Here is a 14,693-nt window from a genome sequence, read left to right as displayed (position 1 = left end):
TTTTATTAATATATTTCTTGCTGTGAGTCTATGAAACAAGTGTTAACTTTAAAGAATTTGGCTCCCAAAGTGGCTACTCAAGGTTTAGCTTTCAGTTATTCAGGTTTCTTGGCTCTCAAATAAGTACCCTTTAAAGGAAATTGTACAGAAAATCCTGATTGGAGGCAGATGTGAAGGGCCAAGCGACGTTCGAATTACTAAGAAATATGTTATTGTACGGTGCATATCGAGGAATGGTTAGAGAATGCTGAAAATGCTCTTCTACAGACACCTACATAGGAATTCGCAAATTAAATAAAGGATCCCTGTCTCGGGCTGGGATTCACATCGGAGAACTTCCCCGAAGGCGAGGGCAAAGAGGGCGCCACCTGTCCGGGAGAACCCAGGAACCCGCTCTGGACACTTGGGCTCAGCCCCCTTCCTTTTCTCACACTCTAATTGGCTACTTCTTCCTGGGCCCCGCCTCCTTTGCGTGGACCAAGAAGCCGCCAAAGCCTCCACAGACCACCTCCTCAACACCAGCAAGCTGTTTTGCTGTCGCCCCCGTGATTGGCCAGACAGTAGCATGGGGTCTGCCTCCTCCTCCTCCTGATTGGTCATCAGTCCTTAGGCTTATGACCCTCCTGTCCGGCCCCGCCCCGTTTCCCCTTGGCAGCAGGGCCTTGGGCGAACCACCTACTCCGCGGGAGTGGGCCCCGCCCCTATGTGACGGCCAGGCCGGTAATTGGCGGGGGCGTGCAACCATTTCCGGTTTCGAGGAGGTGGGTGGGGTGCGGAGCGGGACTGAAGCTGCTGCCGTCTCGGCCGCCGCCTACAGAGTCGCCTTGTGCCTGGTGCTACCGGGACGATGCGGCCGGGGCCCGGAGGCTGCTGCTACCGTCGCCCTGTGGGGGCGAACGGCTGCGTGGCGAACGGGGAAGTGCGGAACGGGTACGTGAGGAGCACCGCCGCTGCCGCCGCCGCCGCAGCCGCCGCCGCCGGCCAGGTACGGTGGGACTGGGCGGTCGGGCTGAACCGGAGGCAGTGGGCCGGGACCCCGCGAGCTGCGCCCGTGCCGAGTCCGTGGAGGCGGCGGCCGGGCAGGGCGAGGTCGCGGTGACCGTCCGCGGGGCCGGGAGCGGGCGCCGAGCACGGCTCAGGTGTGCTGGAAGCGGTGTCCCGGCGCTGACCGGGCCTGCCCGGAGCGGGAGGCTCAAGGGAGGCGTAGGGGCTCCCCCATCTCTCCGCGTCTGAGGTCTTCCTCTTTTCCTCCAGAGGTTTGGGTTCTGCTCAAAGCCACAGTGCCTTCCTCCGCCTGATTTGACCAGAAATTCGTGCCCCTCCTCCCCCGGGGAGGCAGGGAGTGACCCTGCGGACCCTGGGAGGATCCACTCCGGGGCTCTTGGTTTTTTCCCTGGAGGCTCCCTCCTCTTGTCCTCGAGGTGGTTGCTTCCTTTAAGAGTCCTGAGAAACACCCTCGGGGTCCTCAGGAGGCAGAGAAAGTTAGGAGGTGGTACCAGGCGGAAACACACCCAGTCTCTCCCTAACACATACCTACCCCTTCTGCAAGCAAGGCATTGGACCACAGATCTGACAGTGAACCGGGCCTGGTGCCTCACAAGCATTATGCTTCTACCCAGCCCTTGGTGAAACCCCTTCCCGGGCTCTAGGTAGAGTTAGGTGGTCCCTGTGAGCAAGCGTGCTATCACAGAAGGGGCTGTTGAACGCAGGTGGTGACTTGTGATGCGTCTCTATACCAGTTAACCAAGGTTGAATCACCAACCAAGTTCAGGCAGTTCTGAAATATTTTGAAAAGTTGTGAATTGAAGACAATAATTGTTAACAGCCTTCCAATTCTCTGGATGACATATTCTCCTGAGTTGTGTTTTTAAAGACGAGCTGTTTAAAAAGATTAAAGGACAGTGTTACTTGAAGAAAGTGTTGTGAGATTTACAATTGACTTTATTTTTTAAATTATTTTTAATGAAAAAAATTTAATGTTTATTTATTTTTGAGAGAGAGAGAGGGAAGGGGCAGAGAGAGAGGGAAACACAGCATCTGAAGCAGGCTCCAGGCTCTGAGCTGTCAGCACAGAATCCTTTGTGGGGCTGGAACTCACAAACCTCTAGATCATAACCTGAGCCAAAGTCGGAGCCACCCACGTGCCCCTGCAATTGACTTTAATACTCATAAATCCCAATCAGATATTAAGGAAAACTTTTTTTTCCCTCCCAAAGCCATCTGTTCCCAGTAGCAGTAGTGTGACTATTGTGATTTAATTTGGCTTTAATATACCTAGCAGCCCCCGCCCCCCCAAGTCAGTAGATGTGATATGGTAGATAGACCTGTTACTGTTTGGTGTGAAATAGAAAATAGAGCATTTCTCCAGGTCATGCTGACATAGTAAAATTATGAGAGTTGGGGGACAAATAAAAGACTTGACCTCCCTTGAAGTTGTAAGATGGAAGGCGCCATAACGCACAGATTCAAAAGATTTATTTTCGGGGCACCTGGGTGGCTCAGTCGGTGAAGCCTCTGACTTCGGCTCAGGTCATGATCTTGAGGCTCATGAGTTCGAGCCTCGCATCTGGCTCTGTGCTGACAGCTCGGAGCCTGGAGCCTGCTTCAAATTCTGTGTCTCCCTCTCTCTCTGCCCCTCCCCTGCCTCTCTCTTCCTCTGTCCTTCAAAAATAAATACACCTTAAAATTTTTAAGAAAAAAAGATAAATAAAAACTATTAAAAAACAAAAGATTTATTTTCATTTTTAAAGAAATGTGTGAGAGAAGAAGTGGTAAGAATGCTCTCGTTATTAATGGTGTAAAGGGTTGTTTTTTTAGTAACATAAATGGGTAATAAGAAACTTGTGGTATAGGGTACAGCATGGAAACCTAAGGGGTAGGAGTCAGAGAATACATTGCAGATGAATGAGTGGATTATGATTTTTAAGAAGGAAAAGGAAGACAAGAGAAAGGTGTTTGCACTTCAGGAAGTGTTTTGTGTTTAGCTGCTCTTTTCACCTAACAAAGGAGTTATGTTCTGATTTAATAGTAAATTTCTCCCTCCCATAATCTAGCAATTTAACATTTGTAGGCATGATATATATTTCTTTAATGTTTATATTTATTTTTGAGAGAGAGACAGAGCATGAGTAGGGGGAGGGGCAGAGAGAGAGAGGGAGACACAGAATCCAAAGCAGGCTCCAGTCTCCGAGCTGTCAGCACAGAGCTTGATGTGGGGCTCGAACTCACAAACCTCGAGATCATGCCCTGAGTCGAAGTCAGATGCTTAATCAACTGAGCCACCCAAGCGTCCTGGCATGATATTTTTTCAGAGACAGCTGATTAATAATAAGATGACACATCAAGTTGCTAAAGTGAAATTTAAAAATTTGTATGACTCTAATAGCTGGCTGACTTTTTCTAGTATATTGTAGAGAAAAATTCCACTCAAGGCACTGTGGTGGCATCTGGAAAAATGGTCTAGTAGAAGGCCTGAAAGAATGTTTAGGGCTCCACTGTCCCTTCTAGAAAACTGTTTGTCACAAGTCTTTTCAAAACAGAGACTTTAGAGATACAGCTTTGTACATGAATATGAGGAATATTGACCATGGGTTTGTTTGTTTTTCCTTAAGCCAAAGAGATTTTTGGTAACTTCATGGGAGCAAGAGTATCTTTAAAAATTTTTTAGTTGTTTTTGTTTTAATTAAAGTGATTAATTAAGTTAATCACTTTAAAGTGCTACATTAGTGCTCCAACCTCTATTTTTCCTCAGTTGCTGGAGAAATGTTCCCAATTATGCCATAAAAATACACATAAGATATTAAGTCTGCAGGTTTTTGTCCTCTTTTAACTGAAATATAAATCGAGAGTTTTTAAACCCCGAGATATAGGTTTGTTTCCTTCCATATCCCAGCATTTGTCTTTGGATGAACAGGAGAGAAGTTAGAAACTTCTAGGGTCCTTTTACACTCTCAAGAGTTTCTGCATCTGATGGGATGGATATATATGCTTGCCCTTTGTTCTATTTGGGTTTAGAGTCTGAGTAAATAGATCCTGTGGTAGAATGGGCATATAAAACAATCAAACATTACTGTTTGTTTTTGTTTTCTGGGTCCCCCCCCCCCCCAGTTTCTTCTCATTGTAGTAAAATACACATAACATAAAATTTACCATCTTAACCATTTGTAAGTATACAGTTCAGTGGTATTATATACATTCATAATGTGCTACCACCACCACCATCCACTGCCATAACTGTTTCTTCTTCTTCTTTTTTTTTTTTTTTTTAAATTTTAAACGTTTATTTATTTTTGAGACAGAGACAGAGCATGAACAGGGGAGGGTCAGAGAGAGAGGGAGACACAGAATCTGAAACGGGCTCCAGGCTCTGAGCCATCAGCCCAGAGCCCGACCCGGGGCTCGAACCCACCGACTGTGAGATCATGACCTGAGCCGAAGTCGGACGCTCAACCGACTGAGCCACCCAGGCGCCCCAACTTTTTCTTCTTGTAAAACGGAAACTCTGTCCCCATCAAACAGTAACTCCCCATTCCCTCCTCCACCTAGCCCACCCAGTCCGTGGCAACCACCATTCTACTTCTGTCTCTATGAATTTGCTGTAAGTACCTCATATAAATGGAATCGTACAATATTTTTCTTTTTATGACTGGCTTATTTCATTTAGCATAATGTCCTCTTGGTTCATCCATGTAGCACTGTGTATCAGAATATCCTTCCTTTTAAAGGCTGAATAATATTCCATTGTATGTATAAACCACATTTTGCTTAGCCATTTATTTGTTTTTTTTTTCTTGTAGGAGTTTATTTTTATTTTATTTTATTTTATTTTATTTTATTTTATTTTTCTGTATTTTTTATAATTTATACCCAAGTTAGTTAGCACATGGTGCAACAATGATTTCAGGAGCAGATTCCTTAAGCCCTTACCCATTTAGCCCATCTCCCCTCCAGCAACCCTCTGTTTGTTCTCTATATTTCAGAGTCTCCTATGTTTTGTCCCCCTCCCTGTTTTTGTATTAATTTTGCTTCCTTTGCCTTGTGTTCATCTGTTTTGTATCTTAAAGTCCTCATATGAGTGAAGTCATATGAGATTTGTCTTTCTCTGACTAATTTCACTTAACATCATACCCTCTAGTTCCATCCACCTAGTTGCAAATGGCAAGATTTCATCCTTTCTGATTGGCGAGTAATACTCCACTGTATATATATACCACATCTTTATCCATTCATCCATCGATGGACATTTGGGCTCTTTCCATACTTTGGCTATTGTTGATAGTGCTGTTATAAACATGGGGGTGCATGTGTCCCTTTGAAACAGCACACCTGTATCTCATGGATAAATGCCTAGTAGTGCAATTGCTGGGTCGTAGGGTAGTTCTATTTTTAGTTTTTTGAGGAACCTCCATACTGTTTTCCAGAGTGGCTGCACCAGTTTGCATTCCCAGCCATTTGTTAATTGACACTTGGGTTGCTTCCAAGGTTTAGGTATTGTGAATAATGCTGCTTTGAATATGGGTATACAAATACCTCTTCAAGATCGAGCTTTCCGTCATCTTGGATATATATTCAGAAGTGGAATTGCTGTATCATATGATAATTCTATTTTGAAGTTTTTGAGGAAATGCCGTACTGTTTTCCACAGCAGCTATACCATTTTACATTCCCATCAACAGTGCACAAGGGTTCCAATTTCTTCACATCCTCGCTAACACTTGTTATTTTCTCTCTCTCTCTCTTTTTTTTTTTTTTGCATAGTAGCTGTGAGGTAATAGGGAAAAATGTGCCTATGTGTTTCTGCTCCCATATCCTGGCACAGAGCTCATGAAACTTGTGCAATTTCCTAAGTGAAATACTAGGAGCATCTTTTGTTCTAATATTTAGTCTTTGACCCTTATTCCTGACACAGAGTATCTAAATCCCTTGGAATTTCCCCAGTGATAGCAGTGTCTTTTGTTCTAATGAGGTGACTCCGTGTGGGTTCCCGGATGGGGGCTGCTCACCAGAAAGACCAAGCCAGGTGTCAGCTCCACCTCCATTCTCCACAGAGGAGCGAGAGGCTGGAAATGAAGTTAATGATTGCTGATGCGTGAAGCCTCTATAAAAATCCCCAAAGGACCAGGTTCAGGGAGCTTCCGGGTTGTTGAACATATGGAGATGCTAGGAGAGTGGCTCCCCTTCCCACACACATTGCCCCTGTTCGTCTGTGTCCTTTATCGTATCTTTTTATAATAAACTGGGAAATAGTAAATAAACAGTTTTCCTGAGTTCTGTGAGCCATTCTAGCAAATTATCAACCAGAGGAGGAAGTGGTGAGAAACCTGATTTATAGCCGATGGGTCAGAAGCCATGGGACAACCTGGACTTGTGACAGGCATCTGAAGGGGGTGGGGCCTTCACCTGAGGGATCTGACACTATCTCCAGGAACAGAGTGTCAGAATTGGGTTAGATCGACACCAGCTGGTGTCACAGTGGAACACCTCCCCCGCCCCAATCAGGTGTGAGAAGTGCTGTGAGTGTGGTAGCTCAGTGAGAGGAGAGGAGAGGAGGAACATCTCAGGAGCACTGGGTTTTGCTCTTTACGGGAGCCCTGTGTAGACATGACTGCTTTTTAACGATGACAGTAGACATGGAGTTTTCACAAGGAAGAGGAGCAATAAAGCAGTAATTTTTCCTCCCTTACCATTCAGAGGGGTGAGAGGAGGGCCAGCCTTTATTTGAGGTGAAGGGTGGCAATTAGCACTAGGAAAACTTTGAAAGAGTTAGAATTGGGAGCTTTGGCAGAATTAGAGCTAGAAGGAACCTTTAGGGGTTTATGTAATTCAGTTCTTTTATCTCTTTGTAGGACTTTATTAAAAAGTAATCTTGATAGATGATTCTATTCTATTTTTAAAGACTCCTAGAGGATTTGCAGGAACTTTTCTTCAGCGTGTTGCAGCATTCAGTGATCTTAATTCCAAGAGTTTCTTACTGTGGGTTTAACGTTTGATCAAATAAATGCCGTATTTTGGTTGCACCTGAAATAGAATACTTGTTTTTACTTTTAGAGCTCCTTGTTTACAGCCTTTAAAAAAAAATCTCTTTCATTTCTTTAAGGAATGTTTGAGGTTTGGGCACACATTTTACCTTCCTTAACTAGTTAATAAGTATTGAAGGGAAAAAAAAATTACCTGCCTTTGAGACCATTTTGAACCTAACTTTCTAACCTGTAGAAGTAGTTTTAGAAGTAGTTTTAATGATATATTACAATGATGACAGCCTTCTAGCTGCCAGAATAAGATTCTATCCTAAGGAGGACTTGGGGCACAAGTCATGTTCTTATTTAAATAATAAGACAAGCAAAGTAGAAAGAACAAAGGGCCAGTCTTGCTGCTTAGGAGGCAAATGAATAACTAATGGAGGGTGGTTTACTAAATAGCTACTAGCTTTTGTTTCCACTGAAAGGAAACAGTAACTGTGAAAAGCAGTTAGTTTTAAGACAAGAGCTGGAGGAGTATCTGTTCACACTTGGCCATGATACCTGTTCACACTTCACAGGTCTCATGAGACATCCAAAGACCTCAAGGCGTTGAGCCAAAATAATGTTGTAACTACAGTTGTGGGACTAGATTTTTGTTGTGAATGCACTTCTTCCAAGGAGAAGAACATTTCAAATCTTCCTAGCTGGATCTGAAAGATTCCAGAGTCATTAATTCCACTCAGGAATTCTCTCGAATAAAACGTCTTGGGCAATGAAAGCAGTATTTAATACGTAAACCTCTGTATTTTTGAGACAGTATTTTAAAACTTGGATATTCAGGGAAAGCAGGCTTGCCCACTTTTTAGGGTTGGCCTAGGTGCCCTAGAAACTTTGTAGTGCTCTGGGGCAAGATAGTTAATTGGTTGAGATTCAATTAGATTCAGTTTTTGAAAGAAAGAAGTAGTGTTTTATTGGCAGAATAGGCAATTGAGAGGGATGGGTAGAGACTGTGTTTGCATTCTGAGTGGGTGTGCCTTACTTGATTAAATACGTGGTTTGTGGCCTCAGAAGTCCGTTGCCTTCTGAATAGCTTCTAAGAAGCCTTCCATAATATAATTTGTAGTTTGTGACTGATTAAGCAAGTAAGCCCTTTCTCTCAACCCATTTAATCTGAGAACATTTATGTTGATGTTTGCGGTCTTTAATGCTACCTTCAAGACCCATAATAAAGATTAAGGTTGCTATTTTTCCTCTTGAAAAAATTTTTGCTTCTGATTGTAGAAATAATACATGTGTACTGTAGGACCCAGAAGGATTGGGATAATCCCTGGTGTAGGGGTATTGATTTTTTTTAGTGTGGTCTGTTTTACCAGCCTGCTGCTTTCTGCTAATCTCTAAGTACAGTGAAATACACAGTTGTACTGAGACTATGGGTATGGCCCAGCCTTACTCCAAATAACGCATATTGAGGTTGGGGAAAGTATTCAACAAATTTGGTAATCTGGTAGGTTTAGAAAGTAAAGTACTGACTTCCCAAATTTGATGGTTTTGACTTATTCTAAATAAGCCCCCTGCCGTCTAATTAGTAAGCCTTCAGCAAACATCTGAGATCTTACTGCATAGTTCCCCTTATCCGTGGGGCATATTTTCTAAGATCCCTAGTCGATGCCTGAAACCACTGTATACAGTAGATAGTATCAAACCCTGTATATACTATTTTTTCCTCTACATACATTCCCATGATAAATGTTAATTTATAAATTAGGCACAGTAAGAGATTAACCACAATAAGTAATAATAAAATAGAAAATTATAATGATACGCTGTAATAAAAGTTATGTGAATGTAGTTTCTCTCTCTCAAAATACCTTATTGTACTGTACTCACTGTTGTGATGATGTGAGACGATAACATGCCTACAGGATGTGACCAAATGAGGTGAATGATGTAGGCATTGTGACACAGCATTAAGACTGGTGTTGACCTTCTGGTGATACGTCAGAAGGAGGATCATCTTCCAGACTGTGGTTGACTGTGGGTTTGGAAAACATGGGTAAGGGGGACTTCTATATTTGCCTTGTGCCTGGGGTGTGGTAGGATCTTAGGGAATCTTAGTTGAAGGAATGAACTGGTGGTGGTTGAAGCCATGAGAATTGGTGAAGCAGAAGAAGGCACTAAGCAAGAAGAGGAGGCACCTAGGAAGTAATATGGGGGAATCATAATGTTACTGGGAGAAGACACACACACTGCTGAAGAAGGCTGATTGTGCAAGAACAGAATCATTGGGAAGTGGTTTGAGAAAGCCCAAGGAGAGAGAGAGGCCATTTCATTAAGGAGGGTATGCAACGTGGTGGCGGTGGGAAAGCAAGGCTATAATTGTAACAGGCACCATTTACTGTGGCCAGGAACCTCCTCCAGCTTCTTCACGTATCTAGTCTTCACAAGGTCCTTTCTGGGTGTATATTATCCCCATTTTATAAATAAGACTGAATTCCAGATCATTTAAATAAGCAGTCCAGTTAGTAAGTTGATAGAACCTGGTTTGTCTTACTCTATTAAGCCACTGGATTTGGCAGTTTAGAAATTACTGGTAAGTTTTGAGGAGTTTAAATTAGATATGCCACAAGTTATGCCACGCTCTGAACATATATTCCCAGAAGTGTCCTCCTTTTTTCAGCAGGGGAATTTTGAAAAGTAGGGAGTCCGCGTTTTTTTTTTGTTTGTTTTTTGTTTTTTGCAATCAGGATAAATTCCCTCATTTGTGTCAATAGCATCCCCATATGGAATGACTGAAAAGTGCTTCCAAAGCTAGCTGTAAAGCAAACATATTTTGACATTACTGTTTTCCTGCTTCAAAAATGGAGACCCCCAAGTATGTATGCACGGGAGAGTTTTCAGTTAGTTCAGTGGCATCCTGTGCACGCGGGCAGCGAGGCTCTGCCCCGGAGTTACCGTGCTCACCTGCCGCCCACATCTCCTCTGTAGCATTTCCCAGTCTCCAGGTCAGCGTGTCACCGCATCACAGACCCGCGTAACAAGAGAGCGGAGTACGAGGGTGGCTCTGCCACAGGTGACTGCACCTTCAATCTCGGCTCTCTTCCACCTCTGACACGTTCTGGGCCTGTGGCACCACACCCTCCGCTCTGGCTGTGTGGTGGACGCCGACTGAGAGGCAACCTGGTTCGCGTGCCTTTGCCTTCTCTGCGAATAATCTCGGATTATTCCGGTGGTCGCCTCTGTGCGACACGATCATGTTCCTTCCTTCCTCAGTCCTGACTGACACGGGGGTAGGCTCCTGTGCCACAATGAACCTAACAACACTCTCTCACGGGATTTAAAATTTCCATGGGGAGAGTTTGTCCTTAAGTAGAATAGTATCTGTGTTATATACTCTCCATCAGAGTTAACGTATCTGAAAACTTTTACAAATTTTTAGTTTTAACAAGTATTTCTTGAACGTTTGCATATTTTCAATAAAATTTAAAGTGGGCATATGTAGTGTTTCTCTTGTAAAGTCAGCATACGTCACATACAATTTTACATGCAAAATACTGGAATTGGAAAAACACCATACTTGGAAAGCATTAAACCAACACATTAAAGTATAAAGAAAATAATCTCCTGAAGTTCTACAACCCAGAGATAACCACTGTAACATTTTCATGTATATCCTGCCAGATAGGTAGGTAGGTAGATAGATACACATACACACAAATATATAAATATATATATATTTATTTATTATATTTATTTATTAATGAGACTTTATTATAGATATTTATAAATTATTATAAATATTAAAATTATATTTTATTTTATTAATAATAAGATTAATATGTTTATTTATTATATATTTATAAATATATAAATATATATATGTAATAGGGAGGGGGTACAGTTTTATGTAAAAGACATTGCTTAATGTCATTAGTATATTCTATCACCAGTCAGTAAGACAAACATCATTCTTTTAAGGGGTACAAAAATTTCCCAGTATGAATCTATAGTGTAATTTATTTAACCAATCCCTGTGCATAATGTTTACACTTCCCCAATATTTTCAATATGTCAACACTTTGTATATCTTCTCACACTTTTGAGTTTTTCATAGGGATAAATTCCTGGAAATGAGATTGCCCACTCAAAAAGTATATGTGTGGGACGCCTGGGTGGCTCAATTGGTTGAGCGTCCGACTCTTAATTTGGCTCAGGTCATGATCTCAAGGTCAGGGGATCCTGTCCCACGTGGGGCACAGACCGCTTGAGATCCTCTCTCTTCCTCTCTCTCTGCCACTCTCCCGTGTGTGCTTGCGCTTTCTCTCTTAAGAAAAAAAGGGAGGTGCATGGGTGGCTCACTGGGTTAAGCTTCTGATTTCAGCTCAGGTCATGATCTTATGGTTCATGGGTTCAAGCCCCACATCAGACTCTGTGCTGATAGCTCAGAGCCTGGAGCCTGGTTCAGATTCTGTGTCTCCCCCTCTCTCTCCCTCTCCCCCGCTCATGTTCTATCTCTTTCTCTCAAAAATGAGTAAACATTAAAAAAATGTATATGTATGTATGTGTATATATATGATTCTGATCAGAATATCATTTTAAAATGAATTTAAAGGAAGCTGTAGAAATATTTTTTAAGCTTTCTGATTTCTAAAGTGCAATTGACTGCAATTTAAGTGATCCAAACCGTATCTTTAAATGAGTAAAACTACTATCTCAGAATACAATGTAACACAGAATCATCTTGGGTTCCCAAAATGCATTGGTGAAAATGTGATACAAATGTCACTTTCCTCACCTGATCTTTAAGTCACTTTCAGGTACACAGTCCTACCTTCTGAGTGTTTTTGGGTTTTTTTTCTTCTCTCTCTCTCCCTTCCTCTCTTCCTCATGCTTTCTTTCCTGACACATTGATTCTAAAATTCATGTGCAAAAGCAAAGGACCAGGAAGAGCCAAAGCAGTTTTGAAGAGAAATTAGGTAGGAGGAATCACCTTTATTAGATAATAAGACTTGCATAAACCTATAGTGATATTGGCAGTATGATTTTGATGGAACAGAATAGAAAACCCAGAAAGAGCACACTATGAATATGAAATTTGATTGATAATGGTGGTGGCATTTCAAATCAGTGGGGAATGGACTAGTGCTGAGAGAGGTGATTTTCTGTATAGAAAAAGAAGGAAAAAAAAATCCCCACCTCACACCAATCTGTAAAATCAATTCCAGGTTGTTAGATACTCAAATATGAAAATTATATATATATAATTATTAGTTATATATATATAACTCTGGCATAGAGGAGAAAATATTTATGACCTTAGAGTATAGAGTGACTTTCCTAAAACTACCAAAGCACAAATTATAAAATAAAGGTTGATAAGTTTGATCGCTTAAAACCTTTACAGGGGCACCTGGGTGGCTCAGTTGGTTGAGCGTCTGACTCTTAATTTTGGCTCAGGTCAAGACTCAGTTGCTCAACTGACTGACCCACCCAGGCACCCCTAGGCAGTGGTTTTTTAGATATGGCTCTGTAAGTATAAGCAACCAAAAACAAATAAATTGGAGTAGATCAAAATTAACTTTTTCCCTCTTTGTACTTTTGTTTTTCAAAGGACACTGTCCATGGAATGAAAAGATAATTCACAATATATTTGAAATCATACGTGGATAAGGGACTTGTTATATAGAATGCATAATGTACTCTTACAACCCAACAATAAAAAGACAACCCAATTTTAAAACAAAGGACTTGAGGGGCGCCTGGGTGGCTCAGTCGGCTAAGCGGCCGACTTCGGCTCAGGTCATGATCTTGTGGTCCTCGAGTTCGAGCCCCGCGTCGGGCTCTGTGCTGACAGCTCAGAGCCTGGAGCCTGTTTCAGATTCTGTGTCTCCTTCTCTCTGACCCTCCCCCGTTCATGCTTTGTCTCTGTCTCAAAAATAAATAAATGTTAAAAAAAAATGTTTTTAAATAAAAATAAAAATAAAAAAAATAAAAAATAAAACAAAGGACTTGAATAGACATTTCTCCAAAGAAAATATACAAATGACTAGTAAATCCACGAAAAGATGCTCTGCATCATTAGTCATTAGGGAAATGCAAGTCAAAACCACAGTGAGATGCTACTTCATATCCACTAGGATAGCTAAAACCCTTGTACGTTGCTGGTGTGATCACAAAATGATATAGACACTTTGGAAAACAGTTCCTAAAATGCTAAACATAAAGTTACCATATGATGCAGCATTTCTAGTCCCTGGAGAAATGAAACATACACGCAAAAACTTCTACATAAATGCTCATGGCAACATTATTCCTAAGAGTCAAAAAGTGGAAACAATCCAAATGTCCATAAATTGATGAACAGATAAACAAAATACAGAATAATTTTACAGTGGAATATTATTTAGCAATAAAAAGGAAGTAATGATACATGTTAAAGATGAAAGAAACATTATGCATATTATAAAAAGCCAGAAATCAAAGGCTTCATACTCTGTGGTTCCACTAACATGAAATGTCTAGGACAGGTAAATCCACAGAGACAGAAAGTAGACTAGGAGTTTGCCAGGGCCAGGGGTGGAGTTTGTTTTTGGGGCGATGAAACTGTTCTAAAGTTACGTTGTGATGATTGCACCATTATGTGAATATAATAAAAACCAATGAATTGTACACTTGGGAAGGGCGAATGTAATGATTTGTTAATTACATTTCAATAAAACTGTTGTAAGAAACAGGCCTTGTGCACAATATGACATCATAAACACAGTAACACCAGGGGTTAGTATCCAGGTGCAAAAGCCATATAAATTAGAGGCAAGTATGCACTCCAGCAGAAAAATGGGCCAAAGATAGGAACTGTCAATTCACAGAGAAAGGAACTTGATTGCAAAATAAATATATGAATATGCTCATCCTCACTAGTCCAAGTTATTGTAAATTAAAACAATGAAGTAACTGTTTCCATCTTTACCTTTCTGAAAGCTGTAAAAATAAAAGACCATATTAAATGTTGGCAATGTTATGTAGCAATGGGAATTTATATACAGGTGCTCTTAGTATAAATTGGTACAATTGTCTTGGAGAATAGTGGCAATTTCTAGAAAAGTTGAAATAATGACCACCCTATTAAGTTTTTATCTGGATATATACAATAGCTGAGATTTGCAAACATTTTTGTTCTAGCCTATACTAAGGATGAACTTTTTTCTATCAACCTAACGCATGTATAATGTATGAGGTCTTGGGAATGAGGACCTCAACATATTACTTTTGGGGGGATCAGTTCAACCTGTAACATGCTGTTTTCCCAAGAAATTCTGCTCATGCCACAAGGAGACATGTTTAAGAATGTTTACTGTAGAAATGTAGTAACAAAAAAATGGAAGTAACCTAGTTTTTCATTAGTAGGAGAATGCCTACCCTCCTACAACAAACAAGCATAAAACCAGTATGGCATATTGCTAGAATGAATACTATACAGCAGTGAAGAGATGACTCTAGATCTGTATTATCAACATGGGCAAATCTCAGAAACATATTGTTAAACAAAAGCTGCAGAAAGATACATATGGTGTGATATGTATATAAGGATTAAAAACATGCAGGAGAATACTGTATTGCTTATGGCTGTGTCTACAGGGAAGGTTTCATTCATTCATTCATTCATTTATAAAAGGAAAGGTATTTTTTTCATCTTTTTAAATAATTTGTTTATTTTTGAGAGAGTGCTTGCACGCG

General features: G+C 41.1%; 1 protein-coding gene across 1 annotated transcript in view; it reads left to right on the top strand.

Moving 5' to 3' along the window:
- Positions 1-748: 748 nt before the first annotated feature.
- The window catches only part of SPTLC2 (serine palmitoyltransferase long chain base subunit 2), a 106,738-nt gene continuing 92,793 nt past the window's right edge, over positions 749-14,693 (top strand). Inside the window, exon 1 of the mRNA XM_027066281.2 lies at positions 749-985. Within this exon, the coding sequence (XP_026922082.1) occupies positions 848-985 (138 nt within the window). The 5' untranslated portion in view covers positions 749-847. The remainder of the gene's footprint in view (positions 986-14,693) is intronic.

Source organism: Acinonyx jubatus, chromosome B3 (genome assembly GCF_027475565.1).
Source record: "Acinonyx jubatus isolate Ajub_Pintada_27869175 chromosome B3, VMU_Ajub_asm_v1.0, whole genome shotgun sequence".
In the NCBI taxonomy this organism is placed as follows: Eukaryota; Metazoa; Chordata; class Mammalia; order Carnivora; family Felidae; genus Acinonyx; species Acinonyx jubatus.
Note: the sequence above shows the minus strand (reverse complement) of the source record. Positions and strands in the feature narration are given on the sequence as shown.